The sequence below is a fragment of the Leptinotarsa decemlineata genome, unplaced genomic scaffold, assembly GCF_025532065.1.
Source record: "Leptinotarsa decemlineata unplaced genomic scaffold, Ldec_3_MD MMD2_tig00000133_RagTag_RagTag, whole genome shotgun sequence".
NCBI classification, from domain to species: Eukaryota; Metazoa; Arthropoda; class Insecta; order Coleoptera; family Chrysomelidae; genus Leptinotarsa; species Leptinotarsa decemlineata.
This window is the reverse complement of record NW_027412542.1, coordinates 454,598-479,824: the sequence shown is the minus strand read 5'-3', so window position 1 is coordinate 479,824 and position 25,227 is coordinate 454,598. Positions and strand designations below refer to the sequence as shown.

General features: G+C 34.8%; 2 protein-coding genes across 3 annotated transcripts in view; one reads left to right on the top strand and one right to left on the bottom strand.

Moving 5' to 3' along the window:
• robo1 (roundabout guidance receptor 1) overlaps positions 1-25,227 on the bottom strand; it is a 280,396-nt gene that overhangs the window by 38,420 nt on the left and 216,749 nt on the right. Inside the window, exon 4 of one of the 2 annotated variants that reach the window (XM_074172448.1) lies at positions 7,026-7,307. The exons of the other annotated variant lie outside the window; for it this stretch is intronic. Coding sequence (XP_074028549.1) covers positions 7,026-7,307 — 282 coding nt within the window. The remainder of the gene's footprint in view (positions 1-7,025; positions 7,308-25,227) is intronic. 2 annotated transcript variants of the gene reach the window in all.
• On the top strand, positions 414-1,951 carry LOC141481239 (uncharacterized). The gene is made up of 3 exons (XM_074172452.1): positions 414-898; positions 958-1,177; positions 1,235-1,951. The coding sequence occupies exons 1-3, from the start codon at positions 843-845 to the stop codon at positions 1,460-1,462; spliced, it is 504 nt and encodes a 167-aa protein (XP_074028553.1). The 5' UTR covers positions 414-842; the 3' UTR covers positions 1,463-1,951.

Here is a 25,227-nt window from a genome sequence, read left to right as displayed (position 1 = left end):
AAATCATATAGTAATAAGCTAAAAATGGTAACAAATTGGAATTTGAAAAAAATTCATCAGCATCAATATATAGTGTACAAAATTCTCTATTGAGTATAAAGTTCTTTATCGATCAGTATTGTAACGAATCTAAAGCCGCCCCTGACCAGTACGCCGGCCGAATCATGAAACAAATACATGACATCACCGCGAAAAAATGCAACCGCCGGTAAAACTCTTGCAGACTACCGGACCAACTACAGATTTCTAGAAGGGACCGTTAAATTACATAAGAACGTCTTCCCGACCCAAGAGGGCAGTTCAGAAAGTGAATCGAGCGGTTAAAAAAGAAATTCGAATAGTGGACATAAATTAAGCGTTAGTTGCTAGGTGTTGTGATAGTTATTTATGTATCAAGGGAATTAGGAGGGCCTTAATTACCGATGGCAAAGTTTGCGTCCCGAGGGCCTCTGGCCCGAGGGACAGCAATTGCCTGAGGTTATTAAGGCTCATTAATTCCCGTGGTACATAGATAATTTTATTTCTGACCGATTTCAATAAAATTTTGTTCATTTTTGAAACGGAAAAATGTACCAATTCATTACCTTCCCGGTATATTTGAATCAGGTACCGTTGATTATAGTAGAGTTTTCTTGTTGCTAGGTTGTTGCTATGTTACTTGTTTGTAAACAGAACTTTGTTATCAAACTGTGTTTGCGGTGAAAACGTGTTTTCTACCCCAAATATAATGGAGGATATTTTGAAAAAAGCTGAACAAGCAAGAGAATCATTAATTCCATCTAAAAGTGAAGCCGTATACCAAAAAGAATACAAGATATATCTGGACTGGCTGACACGGAAAAATGTTATGCCAAAAGATGTCACTGAAACTGTATTTCTGGCATATTTTCAAGAACTGGTAAGGAATTTTCTATGTTTTTCGGTAGATTTGGTAGTAATTGTGTTTATGCGTTTCAGTCAGAAACGTATAGTCCGAAATTCATTGACTAAATGGTCAATGCTAAAATCGATGGTGAATATACATGAGAAACGAGATATCACCAAGTTCAATGAACTACAGGCTTTTTTGAAACGGAAGAGTAAGAGTTATAAGCCGAAAAAGTCTGCTGTTTTATCTCCTAAAGATGTTATCAGATTCCTAAAGGACGCTCCTAATGATATTCATTTATTGCATAAGGTAATTTTTTTCTTATTTTCCTTTTTGTGTGTATTTATTTCCATTTTTTTGTTATAGGTTGTTCTGATTATGGGTTATTTTGGAGGATGCAGAAGTCAGGAACTTTTGAATATGAAGATATCGGATATAGAGGACCGGGATTCCGTTATGGTAGTGAACGTACCGGAAAGTAAAACTGGTGTATCGAAGAAATATACAGTTGTGGATGAAAAAGAGTTCTCCGCTTTCCTTTATCAAGACTTTATATGTCTTTGCGTCCTAAAGGTATTGAACGATTTTTTTTGAGCTTCCGACAAAATAAATGTACATCTCAGCCAATTGGAAAAAACATGTTTGGGAAAATCCCCAGCAAAATCGCAATGTATTTAGGATTGCCAAACTCATCTTCCTATATGGGACATTGCCTTCGTCGCACTTCTGCTACTGCTCTAGCCAATGCAGGAGCAACTATGACTAACTTAAAAAGACACGGAGGTTGGAAAAGTTCCACGGTGGCGGAAGGGTATTTGGAGGATAGCATCGAATTGAGAAATAAAACGGCGCGTATGTTGTCTACTTTGTCATCAGAAGAGGCAGGTACCTCGACTGTAGTGAACAGAAGCTCCAGCCATACAAAAGAAGAAATTGTTTCAAGTGGCGGAAGTAATTTTCAGGGAACATTTCAGAATTGTACATTTATTATTTGTAATGACGTGAATAAATAAAATATGGTTTAGTTTTCATTTCTATTTATTTTTACTTGTGAAAGGTAGAGGGAATTATAAAATCTATAATGTCCCAAGGGAGTTATGACCCTCTTTATTGATATCGTAACTATGACGATATAAGCTTATAATATCCCGGTCAGAAATAAATAAATTAGTTTGTGATTAGTGAAATATTGTTGGAAATAAGTTTGTTTACGACAGTTAATTCATTAATTTGTTACAGGGCAGGGCACATAAAAGTTCGTTTTGTGGAAAATAGATAATTTTTTACATTTGTCAAAATGATCGGGACAATCAGAAAATTTACTGAGATAGTTTGATGGATAGTTATTACTCATCAAATCCTAGATTTACATCTGAGAAATATATCTGGAAAATGTAATTTCTTTCGATTAATTTACGCCTCATCACTGTCATGAACGATTACTTGATTTCAAATATGAAATTTTTCAGATTGAAACGAGAATTGTATCCCAACAGCGTTCTGAATAGTGGCAATTTCATTGAAATCGAAAAGAATATGCGACGTACATGTAACGCAACAAGACGCGTCAAATCAGTCTAGTAACTCGGGTGCCGGCTCTGCGGTTTCATGTCAAGACTTGATAGATTTCAACAATAAAATTCTACTGTCAAAAATACGACTTTAGTCGTATAAAATAAATACATTTTCTTTTTAAAACCGCTGGATATTTAGGTTGTGAAATTGATTTGAGAATTGATGGTTTGCATTCATCTGAGGAAATTTTTGGATATAATATTTACGAGTACCACTCGATCCAAAATCATTCTCAAATAAATGTCCATTTTTTCAAATTCAAACTGTTATTTAACATGCTGGTTCCTCCCATGGTATAACCAAATATATATCGAAATGGATCGATATTATTTTGAGGTCTTATGAATTTATTTTCGATAATGAAAATTTTCGTGCAAATGAAAAGAGATGGTGACGTATGTGATGAAGAGGCAAACACCAGAGTACAACTTGCCACAAAAAACTGGCTCTAACAAGAATTGAATGATATTGGAAAAAATCTCCAAGCTGACATTTTGTAATCTCTGTCTCCGTAATAAAATAATAATTTAGATCTGAACTATATTTCGCAGCAACTGTCAGTAAAAACACAAAAACAAAACTAGCTGTTACCCGCTGTTTTAACCGCATTACCGTAAGAACCTATGTGTTATTCCAGGTCATGATCTATCTATATACCAATTTACATTCGAATCCGTTGAGCTGTTCAAGTGTGAAAGAGTAAAAAACGTAAATACATTCATCCATCCTCATAAACCTTACGCATTTATAATATTAGTAGGAGCAGGATTACCATTTTGATCCTTTCAGTTTTTTTTGTTGATGCTTTTCAATATTGTGTGGGTGAATGACTGACATTCTTATATAAACGTACAACCGAAGCTACTGAACGTAGAATCTTGAAATATGTAGGTAGGTTCTTTGTATAGCGTAAATAAGCATCCACGAGAGGGAAGCTGGAATTTCCACCTCCAAGGGGGAAAAATATGTTTTCAAAGATTGTATTGAATTTCGTCAGTTTTGAAGTTGGAAACCTGAAGTTTTGGGTTAATAAAAAATTGTAACTATTTGTTAAAAATGGTCTGTCACGAAACTTAATATGACAAACCAAATTCTACGCGGGTGAAGCCGAGAGCCACAACTAGTAATTCTTATAAAAAAATAAAAATTTTAAAAATCCTCAAAGTCTAACTGACTTGATTAATATTTTTTCGATGCTCGCCCTGTACAAAACCGCTCGGCTTTCGTAGTCACTAAGGAGCGCTTTTATTTTTGGATTCTTCCATTCATGATTCGACGATTTCGAACAAAACGTCTTTTATGTAGAATATAAGTCAGGTTCAGATGTTAGAAGGCGGCGGTGATTTTTTTTATGATTTTCTCGGAATGGCGGCTGTTGAGCGGATTGTTGACAGAGATATACTTACCTTAACAGACGTTTATTAGTTGTTTGATCAATATCTCTCTGAAGTTTCGGTGACTCGTGAGGAATTTTGCAGATTAATTGCTATCCAGAAAACTACGTTAACAAATAGGCTGGTTTAATGAATGGTCTCGATGAATCACAATGGATTGAAAAATGCATTGCTCATTGTGAAATATTCAAAGCTCCATTTTGTAAATAGATCAAATCAAGTTAAAAATATATTCTTCATGGTTCTCTAACTTGACAGTTTTACTGAATGTTTCAATACCTACAATACCTTTGAAAGTTTGATTTAATGAAAATCCTCAAGTGAAGTTAGGATCTAGTTACAGTCATAATATAATAATATCAAATTAAGCTTGTGATTTTTTGTTTACCTCCCCATCCAATAAACATCACATAAGGCCAGGATGGCCTGGGAATTTGCAGAATAATGTGCGGGAAAAACTAGGGGCTGAACCCAAAAACGACAATCTTGTTATATGCAAGGGTAATGAGACCCATGATTACATTCGGTGTTGCGACTTGATGGAGAAGAACAAAACAATCGGATATGGCTAGGCTATTATGCGGCATACAAAGGCTGGCGTGTCTAAGTGTTGCGGAAGCCATGAAAACGACCCTAATTGCAGCACTTGGGGTCCTACTCGGACGTCCACCATTGCACATCTACATACAAAAAGAAGCTCGACTGGTGACATACAAGCTAATGCAGGGGCAAACCCCAATCAATCAGTCAAGCGGTGCAGAATACTTGAAACTGTACAATGAACAGAAGGCAGATCCAATACTAGGAATGCCCGTGGTTCGACCCTACTCACCCACCATACTTCTCAGATCTCTCGCCAATCGACTACCATTTTCTCAAGCACATCGATAACTTTCTTATCGGATCCTGAACTCACAATTTTGATGCTGATGAAATGAATCGGACCAAACTTTTGAAACAACACAATAAAAAAGCTGATTTTTTCATATATTTATTCAAACCTGATATACAGGGTGTAACTGATTGAGTGTGAAACATTTAAGGAGGTGATTCCTCATCGAAAAAAAGATAGGATCTTTCTTATAAAGAAATTTCATTGGAGCATCCCTTGTTAAGATACAGCCCCTTAAAGGGGGTACATAAAATTTGTATAACAATTTTTTTCACAAGCACTGAAAAAGGTTACAATATTGAAATTTACCTGACGTTTTGTACTACCAAAAAGACACTTAGCCAGTAATTTATTTGGTTTACCTCATGGTTGTAAGGGGTGGAAAACGCAACCCCTAAAATTGATTTCCAATGTAATTTTTTGTCTTATTATTTGTTTACCATTTAAAAATTCACTTCCGATAGCCTGTTTCATTCTAAACAAAAAATGTTTCTTGGGTTTTTTGCCCAAAATGAACCAGTTCGCAGCAAAAAATTATTTTACAAACAACTACAGAGATACATCGTCATAAATGCGAACTGGATTTATTGTTATTTTGTAGTTAGTACCTGCATTAAACGATTAAAGGGTACTAAACAAAACTAATTTATTAATAACAAAACACACAACATGTAGAAATTATAGTAAATGTTCGATATGTCTACCTTCAGACATTACGCATGCGTCTAGACGTCGGCGCATTGGGCCACGTATTCGGTCAAATATTCCTGGAGTCTCTCTGATTACTCTGCACGCATCGACGATGCGGTTTCTACATCGCGAACAGGAGTACGATAAACCAAATGCTGTAAATGGCCCCAAATAAAGAAATCGAGAGGATTGAGATCCAGGGATCGAGCGGGCCAGTTCTGTGGTCCTCCTCGACCTATCCACTGATTTGCATATGTTTCAGTTAAATGCTGACGTGCTACTTGACTAAAATAGGCGGGAGACCCATCATGCATAAAAATCATATCCCTTCTGACGCCCAAAGGAACTTCCTCCAACAATACTGGATGCACTTCTCTCAAAAATTGAACGTATGCCTCACCATTCAATCGAGGAGGTAGAAAATGAGGCTCAATTAAATCATCCCCAATAACTCCGAGCCACACGTTAAGAGAAAACTGTTCTTGATGGTTAGTTTCGACAATAGCGTGAGGGTTTTCATCAGCTCATATGTGGTAATTATGAAAATTAATAATCTTGTCCCGAGAAAAACTACATTCGTCTGTGAATTCTATCGTCTTCAGAAAGGCACAATTTCATTCTGCGTTCTTTTGTCGAATGAACTATATTCTCGTAATCGTTGATGAAGTCGAGCAAATATTCTATGTGAAGGATACTGCCGTTGAGGATACATTTTAGCATATCTTCTAGAAGCTTCTAACCCATACCCCTGCGACAGACCGTAAACGTAATGCATATCAGACATTTCCTCATTTGTGTATGCCATTTTAATAACAAGTGAATTATTAAAGTAACAAATTAAAAACAGAACAACAATACACAATTAGTATTAATTCAATTTCGAAAATTCACAAACTGACAGCGTCATACGAATTTAATTGTCACTATCGCTAATAGCGACCTACTAGATAGATTAGTTTCGTATTTTCGCATTTATGGCGATGTATCTCTGTAGTTGTTCCTAAAATAATTTTTTGCTGTGAACTGGTTTATTTTGGGCAAAAAACCCAAGAGACATTTTTCTGTTTAGAATGAAACAGGCTATCGGAAATACATTTTTGAAAGGTAAACAAATATAATAAGACAAAAAGTTACATCGGAAATAAATTTTAGAGGTTGCGTTTTCCACCCCTTACAAACATGGGATAAACCAAATAAATTTCTGGCTAAGTGTCTTTTTTGTAGTACAAAACGTCAGGTTAATTTCAATATTGTAACTTTTTTAGTGCTCGTGAAAAACATTATTATACAAATTTTATGTACAAGGGATGCTCCAATGAAATATCTTTATATGAAAGATCCTATCTTTTTTTCGATGAGGAATCACCTTCTTGAATGTTTTACACTTACTTAGTTACACCCTGTATAGTAACGAATGAAAATGTATTTCACTGCGCCAATTCTGGCGCCCAAGAAAATAAACAGAGCTTTCCTTGCAACGACTGACGACACTGATCCAAAAACCCATTCACAGTTCAGCGACTGTAAATCGCCCATAAAGTAGAAGAGGCAAAGCGACAAGCGAAAGAAAATCGGCGAGGGCAAAAGAAAAAATCAATTTCCTTACCGTGCACCGTCAAAGTGGCGGGTGGTGTCTCCCTTGACCCCACCAAATTGTGTGCCACACATTGATAGCGGCCTTCGTCATGCTGTCTGACGTCGGAAATCATCAAATTACCCCCGTCGACTGTGCGTATTCTGCGTCCGTCCAGGTCCATTTCCTTGCCGTCCTTTTTCCATACCAAATTAGGCTCCGGATGGCCTCTCGGTGCTCCGCATTGTAGAAGGGCGGTTTCTCCTGCGGCCACCCTGGTGTCGGATGGCATTATCTTGAACTCTTCGCGGAGGACTGAAACAAAGAGAGCGGAAGTGAGAATGAGCAGAAAGTGCCTGGTGGTGAATAATAGATTTATCCTGGTAATATTTTACATATAATCGACCGTCGGCTCCAAATTCATTCAGAAATGACGTTAATAACAATAATCACAATTTCATTTCACTTCACTTGTCATTTTCTTAACTAATTACCCGTCATCGTTTGGGAGGTAGCTATGTTGGTCTTGAAGTGAAATTATGAAAAATTCACTATAATAGTACAATGTTTATAGTAAATCCTTTAGTAATGCAACTTCTTCCAGCTCAATTCAATTACTTTTCCAATTACTTAATTCATTTTCCTAATCCGCCAAACGATTCCATAGACCAATACTCTACATATTGAACCATCTGGTAACAAAACCGATCTAAAGAAATATTAAATATCAAATGAAAATTATGGAGTAGGAGGTGAATAACGACAAATTCCACAAATCTCAAGTTATAAAATCTGATGACATGTGTAACATACTACTATGTCAAAAAAGTATCGGGAATTGGTTAATGAAACGCAAACTGTGTATTAACAGCGTGAAATCTTTCATCACCTCCACCATGGGGAAGGAAATCCAAAACGAATTGCCATTCTTAGACTTATCGGTGAAAAGGACCAACACCAAGTGAGAAACATCTACATATCGAAAACCCACTCACACGGGACAGTATTTGAATCATGAATCCAATCACAATCAATCTACCAGAAGAGGAATCATGAAGACTCTAGTGGATCATGCTTTCATGTTCTATATTACGATGAAAAATCTCGAGAAGGAACTAGGCATCATCAAAAAAGATCTTCAATGGAATGGTTACACCGAAGTGATGATGGAACAGATTTTGGTTAGAAGACAGCAAGAACCTCAAAGGAAGAGAAGAGTAGACAAACAACACGGGTTCTGGCTCACTTCAAGGTCGCGCGTCGTCGGTGAGTATTTCAGAGAGAGACTTTAGTGAGTGGAAAAGAGAAAAGTGTGACGTTATCGATGCAGAGAAGGATGGAATGAGTATGGAAGAGATTCAAAGAGCGTGGGCCCCTCGGGACTACGCCTCACCCCTCAGGCCATCACTCCTGAGCACCCTCATCACGTGGTCCTAGTGGTCATCGGCAGCTGAGGGAAATTCAATTGAAAAAGCGATTGGTATGAGATCTGAATCCAGGTCGTCGGCGTGGTAGACGTTGTCATTACCAGTGCTTGCCCTTCCTCTATGTCAGAGGATCGTCAGAAAGGATAAAAAGAATTGGTTCCAAATACAACATTAGAACCTGCTTCAAATCTGAAAAAACCATCCGTAGCAGTGTCATGAAAACCAGGCCACCAAACGCGGACTGCTATTCCGAGAGAGAAGTGTCTCCTTGTCACTATAGAAAAATAAATCAAGTTCATTGGCCATTCGTTTTTTACTCTACTGAAGCAGATCAACTTTTTCAGCATATTCATTAGTTAGCTTTTTGCACACTGGTGTCGACTTTTTAATAACCATTTTTTTTTTGTCAGATAATGGAAGATCACGAAACAACAAACACAATCAAGAAGATGTGCTTAATATAATCCTTGTTAATTAATTACCCTATACAAATTATGCTGCTTGTGAACTCTCCTGTTTTTTCGTCTTTCCAGAAATAGCGTTCCTGCTAATTCGTTTCCAAATTGCATTCTCGAGAGGTTTCCACATTCTCTTCGCCAATCATCTTCCGAGTTGATTTTCCAGACATAATATGTGCTCGGCAAAGATGTATCATTTCGTATTCCTTCTATCCCCATCAGGATACTCGACTTCGGCGGTATATCCACTTGGGATGCGTATATTTTACTATTGATAAAACTCGAGAGTCAGGAAGTACAAAGTGAAAGGATATCAAATAACCACGATTAGAAGGAAAATTGCAAGACTGGAGAGCCAGTTGGGATTTCATAAGCGCCAGCTAAGGTGGGATTTGGGCTGGTTTTATTGCTCCTAGTCTGAAGATTTTCCGGAAACTTCAAATATACAACGTACAATAGAGAAAAGAGGGAGCAACTACTGAAGTTACTCGAATTATCAAAACAAGACGAAATTGAATGGAAACAAAATAGAAATTTTCACGGTATGATTCATTCAATGTGCAAAAAATGTGATCGAACCTAATGAAAATGATTTATTGCAGAAATTTTTCGACCCGTTTCGATATTTTGAAGTACTAGAATTTAGTAGTCACAATCAAATTACCTCTGCATATATTTTTTTCAATTAGAGCGTATTTGATTTGAGCTTATATTTCTTCAGACACTCGCCTACTTCGTGCTGGACAAACAAGAAAAGACTGGGACTTGCTAAGACTTCGATTTATAAACTTCGTCAACGCATATACTGATGATGTCTGCAGCAATGGTAGACGAAACGTTTGGTACTTCAGGTTCCATTGGACCTCGGCCTACTAGCCCGAAGTTTTCGACACTAATCTTCAAAATTATTTGTTAGTGCAACTTGGTTCAAATCGTAAATTACTCTATGGGGAATTACTAATCGAATGACAACTCAATCATAATTTACGATAAAGGTGAACTGAAATGACACTTATGAACTATCTTATTAGTCAGTGGGCTATGCTTAAAGCCTGGCAGTAAACAAATCGAAAGAAATGAACTTTAAATGTTCAAACCAGTCTCAGATATACCTACACAGTAGGTTGAATGGAGTGACGCCCATCAGAAAACAACTACCCCACTGGCTAATACCACGAATGGCGTTGGATTATATTCGACAGGCGTCAGTGAAGGAATCTTCACGAAAAATTTTCTGCATATGCAATTGGCAATACAACTGAAAGAGTCGACCTTCAATTTTGGAACGGACACACTTGCAGGCAGATAAATACAGAATGTATATCCGAGACTGGCTTGAACATTCAAAGTTTATTTCTTTTGACTTATGAACTAGACTATTAGTAATAAACAAGCACACAAATCATGTCACCCCACTTTTGAATGTGTTAAAATTCGACAAGCAAACCCTTGAAATAAAAAAGGAATCTAATTTCAATTTATGAAGGGATCATATTAGAAAGCCCCTTTCTGAAATAAAATTCGACGCCGGTGAATTCTGCGGTTGTCTGGGAAGTCTGAAATTGCTCTCGAATCACTTCATAAGAAGTAATTAAAAGAGGAAACTCAAATAATAAACTTGTGTATCTTGTGGAGTTAACATTTCAATTCACGAGATTAGCACGATTTAATGAAGAATCTTGAAAATATTTATGGTAAACCATGGCGAATATAATTTTTCATTATCCAGAAGAGGATTATTTTGTTGGCTTTAACTAAATTGAGATTTGAAATTTTATGAAGAAAGAAAAGTGGGTTACCAAAGTTATTTTATTGCTTTGTTAGTGGCGGCTTTCATCCCCTTGATCATGAATATCAGGGATAGAAAATTAGCTAGAAAAAGTTATTATACAATGTTTTTAACCTTTCGGTTATTTTGAATAGCTTTTTTTCGGATTGCATCTGAAAGAAACTACTGGGCATGATCTACATATCATTCTGATAATTTTTAGTTGATATTTAATTTTTTTCTTTTTGGAAGTGTCTCATTCTTAAAAAAATCTAGTAGATGCCCTACAGTTTTCTGGTGATACACCGGTTAATTCACTATGAAATGAAAGGTCAATTCACTATGAAATTCAACATATATTTGGCAAAAAATTCTCTAAAATGCATGATTTTCAGTCCTTTCCAAAATCGATCATGTATGTTTTTCGAAAGACATCATTTTCATTATTATTTTATTCCAGAAAGACTGAAATTTTTTGCCAATAATCACAAATTGGAACATAGCGAAAAAATAATATGATTGGAGTTGAAAAAATATTACAATTTGAGGTTCATTTGCCATATCAACTCTCTGATTCCGAGAGCATATGGTCTAATATAGCATATAGATGACACAGAGACTGAACATTCAGAAATTCATCTATGTGATACTCTTATTTTATCAACTTTCAAGTACGGTTTCAACGATGAACAAGAACGAGAAGGTTTCCTACTTATTCAACAAACTCAAACACCTGTTCATGCAGCTACAGTTTCGTAAGAATGTATCATCATTCCCACCAATCGATTTCCTAGATTCTTTGAAGTATACTAGATACTCGATAGGACAACAAGAGGATTGTTCCGAATTCTTGGGGTTCTTCTTAAATACTCTTCGTAAGCAAAAGAATACCAGGATCATTACTCCTGACCGCTCTGGATTGAATGATTCCGTACAGTCTATCTAATCGTGTGTTTGTAGATCTTTTGCTGGAAAAATCCTCACTAGTTTACTTTGTAGTACATGTTCAAGAGCTAGCAAAAACGTATGTAACTTTCGAAAAATTCAACTAGCGTTTCTTAATACGACTGATAACCAATTCGTGCAAAGCTTATTGTTAAATCACCTGAAACTGTATTGTCAAATATGCGCCAAACTAACTGACTATTATATGACAACAAGTATATCTGGGGCACCAGTCAATCTGATAATAACATGTTCCAAATAGATAAACACTTCAATCTAGGATACCACTATTAAAATCTTCATGCAGTCATTGTTTACTGCGGTTCTGGCGTTGAATCTGGTCATTATTACGCATTGGTCAAAGATGAAACGGACTGGTTCAAGTTTGAAGATAGTCGTGCAACTGAATATTCTGGCAATGTCTTGAATTTATTGGAGCCTCTGGAGACACACTACAATTTTTTCTATGAGAGAGAGGACATTGGCAGATCGAAATCTTCAGATGATGTGGTGCTGCAGGATTTTCCGGGTTTTCCTTACAGATCAAACAACCAGAAATCAAGAAATTTGTAACTCTAACATATTTTGGTAAAAGAACAGAGACAATTGCGGATTTTTTTAGAAAAAATAACGTGGAAGTGGCATTCAGACCACACGTAGGTCATCTAATTTCCTTTTTAATGCCAAAGATAAAGTGGAGAAGATGGAGAAATCTGGAGTTTATGAGCTTAAGTGTCCGAAGTGTAATAGTGTTTATGTGAGATAGTGTGGTCGAAATTTCTCAAAACGGTATGCTATTCATGAAAAGTCCTCAAGACTAGGTAATAATGATTCGACATTTTCAAACCATTCCTTGGAATGCGACCACAAGTTCCCGAATCTAAACGATCTAAATTTTGCGCTATGCAAGCAAAGGTTGGAAATTCAGCCATCTGGAATCCTTGGAAAGTCATAAGCATAAGTGTTGCCGATGTAATCTGCTAATTGATCAAATCGATCTAGTTTATTCATCAGTTTTCGAATTAGCTTATCCACTTTGTTCAGGTAAAGAAATTTCAGGTACTCAATTGAGTTAAGCACCCGTATTATTACCTAGAGTAGATATTTAAGGACCATATAAGATGAAACTGCAGTAACATTAGTTATAAATGAAAGTGGTAAAAAGACATAGAACTTTTTATTCCCCATTTTCCATGAAAATCTTTAAACACTACCTCTATTTTACTAAGGTGTTCCAGATTCTTCAACAAAAGTTTATGACTACATAATTATGTTGAAAGTTTTTGCTAGATCGATAAGAACTCCTTAACTTTTTTTTGTTATTAAAAGCTTTGTATATCATACAAGTTAACTCTACCATAGAATCTTGGGTGTTCCAGATGTGTCTCCAAAATTGTATTATTTTGATCCAAAAGCTCCACTAATTCCTTAAAAAAATCTAATTTTTCCTGAAAGTCGTGGAAGTTAACGAAGAGAGCTGTACAAAAGTTTTCAATATCATCATATTGGATCTATATCATGAACAAATTTGCCTTCAAATTTCTTGTAACTCTAGCCCTAGGCTGAACGATCGATATTCACTTGCTATCGTCCAACCCATGTTAGGAATGACACGTTAAAAGGTAAGACCTGGTTAGTCCTCAGCTCGCACAAGTTTCCACTTCTGAAGATTGTCGTTCGTAGGGGTGCGACAGCTGGTTAACGGAAAAACAGATTTTAAACCGATTTAATATCGTTTTCGAAATCCTCTTGCGATCCTTGAGATCCTTAAATTCTGCTCACCCTGTATGATATACTACTTTCATTCGTTCACTTCTCATGTGGAACGTGAGTGTAATGCACACAAAAACGTTGAATTACGATCAAAAGTTGCAATTTGTGGTATATTTTTTATCATTATATTCGCAGATAAATTAATGATGATGAGAGAAGATTCCGAGGTGCTTTCCCTGGAAGATTTAAACTTTTATAACCGTGACTTGTAAAGAAGCAAAAGTCGAATTCCTTCCGGATGGCGTTGATAATGGAATTCAGACAAATTGCAGATATTTTATGACACCATTTCGAAGATGACTTGAAATTTCGCTCAGTCGTAAAACGGCTGCGTTCCGCAACTGATACATTCTTCGCGAATTTCCTTAATTGAAGGTTGAAAATTACCCTCTGGTCAATGAATAATAAAATCTGACATATTTAGATGCAAACCGATAGTAACACACTTTATTAACAATGAGACAAACTTTTGTAAACGAAAAACACCACCTCATAAAACATTATTTCATACAGTGTGTAAAAGTCAAATGGAATAAATTATTTATTTCGGTTGAAGTAAAAATTTTAACAAAATCCCGAAACATGTCAAATTTGAATTATAATTTGATATACTTCAACGGAAAAATGCTACCCCTACCTTCAACCCCCGTCGAATGACAGGTACAACCCCTTATTTTTTAATGAGAAGTATAGGCTTGTGATATATCGTTTGAAAGTTATCTTCATTCTCTATACAAAAATGTTATCGCTTTAAAGTTTATTGCAACAATTGGGATAAAATAAATTAAAATCCTGCAATATACTCAAAACTCATTTCATGTTGAGGTATTGATAATAAGAAAGTAAGCAAAAACCATAGCAATGTTCTTTGTAGATGGTATCCTTTGAGAAAATGTAAATAATTTCTGTTACAACGTTAGTTTAAAACGCCTTGTCAACTTGTTTTGTATGTTACAATATTAGTTGTCAGTATTTTAATTTGAGTTCAAAGTTCGTTAACTTCAAGTCTGACAAATTGTTAGATTAACAAAAATGCATGAAATAACAATTTTTGAAAATGATCGGTTACGGAGATAAAACCCAAACACAACAGGAAGTAGCTTGCCTACTTCATGAGATATTTCCTAATTTACTGCACATACCTCAAGGAACAATAAGCAAAATATAGAAGCAGTTTCACGAGCTTGGTCGTGTGGGGCAGATAAAAAAAGCAGCTGCCAATGCAATGAGTGATGATCTCAAATTAGACGTGATGCTTGAGTTTGAGGAAAACCCACATACAACGAGTAGACAGACATCCACTATATTCAGTGTTAGCCATACATCGATAGAAAACAAATTAAAAGACAATTAAATGCATCCCTATAAAATTATAACTACTCAGGAGCTCATGGAAGACGATTTTAATAGAAGAACTTATTTTTGTGAGCAATTGATGGGCATATTGGATAACAATATCATCCAATTAGAAGACGTTGTCTTTTCTGATGAGTGTATTTTGTCTCTTAACGGTCATGCTAATCGGCAAAATTGCCGCACCGGTCAACGGAAAACCCACACTGGATGAGAGAAGGACACACGCAATACCCTCAAAAGGTAAATGTTTGGGCAGGGGCTGACGAATTTGATACACCTCGTACATATTTTTTTCTCAAACGACGAGACACCCTGTACACATTGAAGAATCACACGCCAAAACGATAGAGCCCCGTTAAACTGTCATGTTTTTTAATGACGCATTTTGAGACACCTTGTACACATTGACGTCATGGTTTTTTTCTTCAATCCGATTTTTCATTCATTATTATTATTAAACCATTATTTTTCACGCCAACGTATTTTGAGACACCCTGTACATGTTTTTTTCCTAAACGATGAGTCACCCTGTACACATTAGAGAATCACACGTCAAAACGATAGAGCCCCGTTAAAATGTCATGTTTTTTTAATGACGCATTTTGAGACATCCCGTACACATTGACGTCATGTTTTTTTTCTTTAATCCGATTTTTCATTCATCATAATTATTATTATACCATTATTTTTCACGCTGACGTATGTTTTTTTCCTCAACGCGCGGTAGCTTCTGATTGCTCGACGAAAAGTGGAGGAGTGGGGGAGCGCAGTAGAGGCGCCAGTCCCACTTGAATATCTTGAAATAGACATACAAAAATTGAAAAAAAATGTATTACAACACATATCAACTTCGATGGAGAAATTTGTGTTCTGGTTAATGGGAAATGTACTTGTTTTGGGGTGATAAGCCGTATTTACCTCTAAGAAAGTATATCAAAAATATGATGGAAATTTTGAATATAGTGAACAGTGCCATTTTATCATCTTGAAAAATATGTACACAAAACAAGAGAAAATGTATTACTCACATTCAGTTGGGATCTTCAAGAGACATTACATTAAATAGTTCTCTCTTTATTTCTTCTATTCTTAATTTATATCTTGTAGCTTATACATGAAATTTTCAAAGATTTACGTTCGAATATAGTATATTACGAATTCGAATACTTGTTGCTAACCAAACTGAATGTAATACATTACAAATTCAAAACTTCCTGTCAAAAAATAGACCCATCGTCAGATGGAAGAAAAAACTATCATGGATGAATTATTTTTCCGAAAGTTTCAAACATTTTATCGATAACAAGACGATATATCCCAAACCTCGATATTTTCAGAAGTCCATATCCGCCATGCATGTTTTGCGCAAACTAAAAAAATTCTTAGCGATGAGCTTTTGCAATTTCTGTTTTCTCTTAAAACGTGGTCTCAAAGGAAGACGAAACAAATATTAATATCATCTTGAAACTCATAAGAGAACGATTCGTATGCTCTACAGTTTACATCATACTGATTTATGTGGACTAATATAAATGAACAAACACAGAAGGTCCAAAATGTGGAAAAAGGCCACAGTTTGGAACTCCGAGTTGAAGGCAAACTGTGAACGGTCACAAATTTATTCACTTCACTCTTGATACTGACCTCTGACGATTCACACTCTCCTAGATGTCTTTCTTGAAATATCAAGTTTTTAATAGTCATCGTAGTAATCTGATTATTGCTATTTCCTTTTCTGAATTAAAATGTTTCCTGGACTATAAATGAAAGTCAGATATGCATTCAATTTATATCGTGAATTTTACAGCAAAAATAAAATCATCAATTGATTGATTAGCTGTTTTACTGTTTTGTCCATTTTTTGGAAACTTTTGGCATATCGATTCCCAATTTGCAAATTACAAGCCAATAAAAATATTCTCAGAGAGTCAGTCAAGCGGCGTTGGAAGGGCTTGTCACCTACCGAGCAACGTCTGAATTGGTAGCAAATTGCCAAAAACGACTCTCCTCGATAGGAACACAACAGATTGTATCTGTATCCTGGCTATACTGACTTGGAGAGCAATGAGGCTGCTGACGCTCTTGCAAAGGAGGGTGGTGCAAGCACCTTAATGGGACCAGAACCTGTCATTGACATCGCTTTAGGCTTTGCCAAACAGAGATTGAACACCTGGATAGCAAGAAGATGGACTTCTGGCAGAATCTTCCGGGATTGGCTAACTCCAAGGCGTTTATTGACCCTTCGAAGCTTGATACCAAACAGTTGTTGGACTACAGTAGGGATGAAGTACGTTGTATAACAGGGCTTCTCACCGGTAACTGTCGTCTGAATCATCATATGCAGAGACTCGGACTGTCGGAAGACAGTGTGTATCACCTGTGTTTGGAAAATGATGAAATAGCAGAGAACCTGAAAGACCACTCACTATATAAACTAATCGGCTTCGTTAGGAAGCTGGGTTTATTTGGTCGAGTGTGAATAGGTGTTGGCCACAATGAACTCTTGCGGGTTGCGGTGGAGGATCGAATAGTCCAACCGCATATTCAGTCAGCTGTCTGAGTAAAAATAATATCAGCGTGCAGTTTTATTATTGACTCGATGATGTTTATGGAACGGGAAAATAACAACTCATTTCATTATTTTATTGAATTAATAATACCAGTTAACAATATTAGTTACTTTCATGTAATAGGCCCCTGATGATGTATTCCAAAATTTTAAAATATCGGGGGATAATCTCGACGAAGAATATTTATTTTACCCTTGTCTGTTGAGTGAACCATTCTCTTAAATATCCAGTGAATTCGATGGTAAAATTAATTAGCTGGAACAGAAACAATAAAACTTTTTCTTTTGTAATGAATAAGCCACCTTTTCACGATAAAGTATCGTTTATATTGAAGCATGAGGTACATTCTTGGTTTCTTTTCCACGCTGAAAGTGGCCTATTTATTTCCTTAATTAACTTTTCAGAGAAAACAAAGAAAGTTCTACCCCTCGATGTTTAAGTTTTCCCGTTTTATTAAATGTGTACGATGGAAGGTATTTTGAAAAACTCTCAAGATGAACATAACCTATTTGAGTTTTTATATGTCTAGACCAATTCCTAAGTGCGGCTTCTCTGCCTTTTATAACTTTCTTGAGTTGGGTAGTTGTAACAAAATAAAAAAGGATTCCTTCACTCGACAGCAACCTGTAAATGCTGGAAAGATGGAATACGCGAACGAAATATAAAAAAGGTAAAGTAATAATAAGAAAAGCTTACTTCTTCGTTTGGTTTCAATATGAACCAGAAGGTGGCCTTAAACTAAAAATAATTTTCATTCTTCAAATATGTGTTGAAAAAAGTATGTTTAAAATATGTTTTTCCGTTAACCAGCTATCGCTACCCTACGAATGACAACCCTCAGGAGTCGAAACTTGTGCGAGCTAAGGACTAACAAGGTCTTACCTTTTGACATGTGATTCCTAACAAAGCACCCACGTCGAACCGCTTGGCTACCGACCGATAAGAATGAAAAAATAAGGATGAAAGGAGCTGAAAGTTGAATACGCTATAATATTTTTAGGCAACTCAATTTACATTTTTGAAATCAGAATTATTATCGCCCATCAATTGATAAATCAAAATATATGTAACATATGTAACTAAAATTCAACTTATGTCATCATATCAAAACAAAAATGTTGAAGAACTGTATCTGGATTCACTTACAAAAACTGCTTTTGTAAGTTTTTATAAAATTTTGGTGACAAATTCACCATCAAACGCCATTTAGTGATGAAAACAAATGGTGGATCTTAGGCAAAGCCATCTCCGTCATGAAAACTGAATTTCATCAACAATTTTCTGATCTACTAATAGAAGAAAAGAAAAGAATAACATTCTTATCGCTGATGAAGTGCGTTCTCAATTTATGAAGTATAAAATTAATAATAATAATAATTCATTTATTTTGCTTGTTAAAAAGTACATAACAGTGGATAATTCTGTCAGTACAATAACAAGGAAAACGTCATAAGATTTTGTGCATTTCATATACATATATTCAAACTCAAGAATTTATCTAAATATTTTAAAAGAATTGAGATAAAAAGATGAAAAATATATGTAGACACATAAAAGTAGCGAAATGCTACAACAGTAAAATTGAGGGTCATGGTTATAATTAAAAAGTTTAAAATAATGGTAATGTCAAATAGTGACAAGAACGTTGAAGAAAACAAAAACAAAAAAAACACCTAACCTAAAATTCCTCAAGGGTGTAGCAATTTTTTTCTATGAGAGCAGCTTTCAGTCTTGATTTGAAAATATTGACATTTGGCGCATTCTTTACCGAATCATCAAGCTTATTGTGAAATTTTGGTTCAAGAAAAAGGTGGCTTTTTTGGTATATGGTAGTTTGATGCATTTGGGGTATTAATAAGTTTTTAGAGCGGGTAGGGTATTTATGCTGATTAGATATAAAATTATGACCATTCTTGTACATGTATATGCATAATTCATAAATATAAATACCCGTCACCGTATAAATACGGTGAGTATTTTGAGTTCTTTGAATTACATTCATCAATTCTGGTTCTAAACAAATGTGTTTATGTGTGTATGAAAATCTGATAGTGAATAGTAATGCTGTCATTTCAAAACTTTTCCAAGAGAACAATATAGCTTTTCATAATAGAATTCTTACATTTAATTTGTTTTTCTTCTATTTAATCGTGACTCCGGCCCTAAAAGCCTACGTTCTTATATTATCGAATGAAACAATTGAAATGGAAATATACAAACTTAACTTCTGATATAATGTCACCAAAACAATCACCGTTTGAATGCTGTATCGCTATTTTTTTAATATAACAAAATGAGACAAGTGGATAGTTCACCACAAAAAATGAATAAATAGAATGGATTACAGTTATAATTGCTTTTCGTTACTTTTGCTTGAACAACTTTTCGATCAATTTAAATACCAAAGCGATCATTGAAACTGTATAAAATACACAATGTTTTGAAGTGACAATTCGAGAATATTTGTAGATATCGAGATATCCACAATACTATTTTAAAGATCCAGACACAATTTTTTCATATCTAATGATTAACGCATCTGTTTTGATGATGACAACAGTGCATCTATTTTATTTACCCCTCGACTAGCCGAGGTGTTTAAGCTGACTCACCCAGTACTTGCATGGCTAATTTCAGCATTATTTTCCGATATAACACAATGGGGCTGTAATACACCATTGATGTATGGGGTGGCATTATGCCATTATGCTCTCAAATCACCGAATTTCATTTCATCGAAATAGATTTAGGGCGAAGCCATATTAAATTTCTATTATTATGTTCAACTCCACTATTATCGCGCCCTCGAGTGCATTTTTACTGTTAATGGTCTATTGGAATAATAATTTTCGGTATTGAATGGCTGTGAATTGATTTCTGTATCGTGATCTCTATAAAAATAATCTTAATGTTTCTAACAGTCGTTAAAGCTCATGTTGACGTCTTAGGAAAATAACTCCATATCGGGAGAATAATAAACAATCGATTTCGTCCAGAGCGATATTTAAAATAGGATAATAAACACATGAGAGTGATTGATTGCTTGTTTTCAATGTAAGCACACAATATGTTTCTGCTCGAATATCACTGTTTTCATTTTTATTACATTATTAGGCTTTGAAAAAATTGTCAGTCGGTTCCTGTCATATCATTAGACTTTGTATTGAAATAACACAGATAATTCCACAAAAATCAAAATGAAAAAATTCCTGGCTCAATATTCCATTTCTTAATGGAATCAATGGGCTTCATGCTATGGAAAATGATACTGGTTTGCTTATAGACTGATCGAGTTAGGGGTATATTATATTTATCAAGCCTAATCGGTCCCATGATCTTTTTATATTTGCAGAAAAAAAGAATAATCCGAAAAGCAAGAATTTAAATTGGCCGCTTGTCTGTTGACCAATAAAATTGATCGTTTCTGTCAAGTGTATTGGTTTTTAATATCCAATCACAGATCTGGTACGCCACAGACGCCATTTTTGTTGTTATTGTTGTTAACTTCGTGTGAAAACTGTTACAATTATCTAATTAAAGAACGTTTTTTTTGTGAAAGGTAGGTCTCGACAGGTGCTTATATTGCTGCATATTCCGTGTCATTAGTTTACATTTCGAAAAATATTTTTTCAGGTTATTTTTTGATTGAATTTTACCATTACTACCTTGGCCGAGCTAAAATAAAAATTGAATCATTCCTTCGATAAAATACAAAGTCTGAAATGACTGTCATATAAATAAAATTGACCTACTAAATATATCACCTATCGTTTCAATTTTTCATTCTTCATTTCGGTACCAAAGTATTGCAAATTTTTCAAGTAAAATTCTTCGATCACTTCAAAGTCGATTCTTGGTAAGTTGTCGGAGTCAGCTTTAACAAAACTAGGCTCGACATTCATTTTGAAATTATTTTGACAAAAATACGAAATTATGTGTAGAAACCATTGACATTAGAAAGAGTACATTTTCGCATACACTACAGAGGGCGATGGCTGACTGGATGACAATATGGCTAACATACCAGTAACGTTGAATTTCTTATTTTTGGTAGGTAGCATGAAGGCATAATTGATTTATTTTATTAGGGTTCATGAACATTCGAAACATTTGAAAATACAGCTCGTTGAATTCTATTTAGAATCATATTTAGTTATAACTTGTACTATATCAGTTATCAAGGCAAATATTATTGTCCATTTTCACATTAATTCGTGGATTCGAGCGATCTTATTGTATATTTATTTATTTGCTGGCTTCATTTCCAACAAAAATAAATGAATAATTACAGAAAATTTTAATTGATCGTTCATTTTTTCAGGAAAATGGAGTACCCATATCACAATTTATTGGTTTATTCGGCATTAAAAATGTATGTCATATCGGATCCATTCTGCTTGTTTTTGCAACATTAAGTTTCAACTTTTTCTTAGCTGACAGCTCGCGTAGGAACAATTCGTTTTTTCATCGAGTTTAGTTTGTGTGTATTTTGAAAGTGTTTTATAGACATATTTGAATATTAATATAGTGCATTCTTTGCTGATTTTAATTGTGCGGAAAGGCACAAGACAACAGAAAGCGAATTGGTTTATAGACGAGTTATTTTATATAATGAGTTTAGGTTCCCAAAGGATTAAATGATGAGAAAAAAATGGATGAAAGTATTGAAAAAAAAGAACTACAATCCTTCTACTCTTTCAAGACTTTATAGAAATCATTTAAAAACGACTATAAATGAAAGGGGGACGAAAATATTGAATTTGATGACACAGTTTTTTATTTCAACTTCAAGTATTCTCCACAGAAAGTATCATCTGGAGTTAATATTGTTGCTGAAAGTATGATGCATTTTACTTCATTAAATTTTATTATATGAATAATGGTATTACCTCAAAAGCTTTTGTTGAATCAGTTGACCTTATTCAACCTTCCTCTCAAGTTTTCGGAGATTCAAAGGATTACCCAAGCGAGCCTATGATGCTTGAATTTAGTAGCAATATTAGAAATAGGTATGTATATAGGAATCTTTTTTTTTAATAATAAATTGTAGTTGTACAGATTGAGGATTGTAGCATGACTTGAATATTTGAAATGATTCTTCAATCCAGTTTGTTATATTTTGTGATTGTCATAACTGTATATTATTAAATAATGCATAAAATCATAGTTAAGATAAATATTTTGTGATCTTTCGACTTTGTGTACTGATTTTAGATATAGAACTTATTTCCAAACATGATTTTTCGTGTACATTTTATTCCACGTGGAAAATTTTTCATTAATTGAAACGTTAATGGGTTCATATACACTTCCATAATTGAATTGATAGATATTTCTATTGTTCCTATTGGTCAATCGAACAAGAAGCGGGAGTCGGGCCGTTAGAGAGCTGAAACAAAGTGCACTGTTTTTCAATTTATAATTTCTATCAAGTGAACTATAAAACAAAAATTATATTTCATGCTGTTCTAATAAAGACATATTATTATTATTATTATTATTATTATTATTAAACAAGCCCATTGTTATTGTAACTACAAATTATAAAAGAATGTTCCCGCCACATCTGTCTGTATGTTTGCCTGAACGCAATTAAATAAAAAACTTCGAACAGATTTTCATACGGATTTCACTGATGAACGGAATGATTAGGAAGGTTTATGTTTCATAGATGATGTATTTACAATTCACGATAGAAATAGGAGTAAAGTGGACGATTTCATGTCTTGCCTGGAATTTGCTTTCACATTCAAGAAACTACACCTATGTTCTTTCATTCTTTGGGAAGAGTTTTTTCCTGTTTTTGGGCAAAAACCACACGTGAATTTATATACTACTGACCTATCCGACACTGAAATTTTCTAGTTTCCTCTTCACTGTTTTTGAAAGATTTGCTCAAATTATTATTTGTACTGATCGGTATGTTCAAGTTTTTCTTTATCAAAAAACAAGCGTTTATAGTGGTGGGTCAACCACAATATGTCATTGTCCTCCGACGCTTAATGTCCTTGTTTGAAGTGGTATAGATCCGTAAGTAGCTGGTTTTTGTAGTTTTTTGAAAGATAAAACTTGGAAAATTACTTTCTTTTAGTGCAATATTCAATAGTCTGTGAAGTATACTATTGAATGGTGCTAATTTATGCTGTCAACGAATTATATATGGCAATGTCCATATAAGATGGTTTTTGAAGAATGGCAAAATAATGTTTACTAATAAATTTAGCCAAAGTCATGTCTAGGAAATTCATTGAATTAATTACCTCCATTTCAGTGGTGAGTGGAATTGACAAATTCAACAGACTCACCCAATCGCCTATCCGTATCAGTGAAACAAACTAAGATATCATTTGCAAATCCGTATCGGTATAAGAAACTTTTGATTGCCTGAATTTCAGTTGGGAAAGGGCTAAACGGGTTTTCCATTATCAGTTTTTCACAGCACGAATGAAATTTAATTGGAAATAATTTTGAGATAGGCAAATGATAAGCAGATCTAGAATTTCCTGTTTTGCTACGAAACTATTGTTGTAAATCATGCCCTAAAGATAATAACGCCGGCTGCCACTGATAGCCATAAACCAATCGTGACATAGCCAAGAGCGCGCGCGTGTACGATGTTCCCTGTCGCTCTAGAAGCAGCGAGAATGATTCTACCGATTTCGATGGAACTTCGGCGAAATTTTTACTTCATTCGATTATGATATATAAATGTTAGCCACGAGCACGAGCACGAGCCACAGCAAGTGGAAGTTACAGTGTGGTACGCAAAGCAATCTAGTAAGGCGATAGACATTCGAATAATAGTTGAAGTTTTAGTTGAAGTGCTTATTGTATTTGAAGTGAAAAAAGTTAAGTTTGACCAGTTATTGGTCAACCCACAGGAAAAAACGTAACAGTATCATGGTTACTGTTTAAGAGACGAGCGACCAGTTCAATTGTTTCAATTGGTGGAATACTGCGAGATAAGTTTTGGACATCAAATGATATTAATTAACCGTTATGAGAATTATTGATATGCATTATTTAAACTAAATCGCGGTTTAAAAATTATTTTGTGTGCTGATTATGTATGGGCATTTTTGGTATTTTTATGGATGAAGCCGGTTCAATCGACACCACAGGCTGGAAAATGAGACAAAGGGTTTTGTTAGAGTTACAATATATTTTTCCTATTTCTTTGTCTTCAATGGATTCTTCAATTTTCTATCCCTTAGTGAAGTGGATTCGATCAACAGGTTCAGACTTCAATATATTCACAGCCACATGTTTATTTGAATCATCTCTCAGAGCCAGCTCTGTTCCTAATTCCTAAAAGTTGTATACCTAATTGCAGAATTGATATTCAGTTTTATTTTACATTTGAAACTTTGAAATTTTTCAAGTGTTCACTTATTACTCAGCTAATTAAATGTTGAAACTGGTGATAACAACGTATATAATATTTCCAGAAGTCGAAAATTCATTGACGTATATCTTCAAAAATGTCGGTTGTGTTCTATCGATTTCAGTTTTTAGCAATCTCTACAAAAAAAATCAAGGATGTATGGAAGCTTAGGGTTTCACTAGGTTTCAAAGTTACCGAAGAACTGTGTGATTTTACAGTTTGAATTTGAAAATTCTACTCCGTTGTACAATGATTCTTATAGTTCTTCATCTTGATACAAAAAAAACATGTGGGAATCTTTCAAAGAAAGGAAGGAAACATTCAATTTCAAAACAGTAATTCTATACAAAAGTATGTAGATTATGCAAAAAAGTTACTTTCAGAAAGTTTTTTCTTCCAGTTTGTGTCTGGAAGTTACTGCTTTGCATGATCTACACATCTTGGTATAGAATTCCTTTTTTGAAATTGATTGCTTCCTTCCTTTCTTCGGAAGATTGCCACATGTTTCTTGTGTCAAGATGGAGAAGAAGATAGCCAAAACCTTTCTTTCCCAA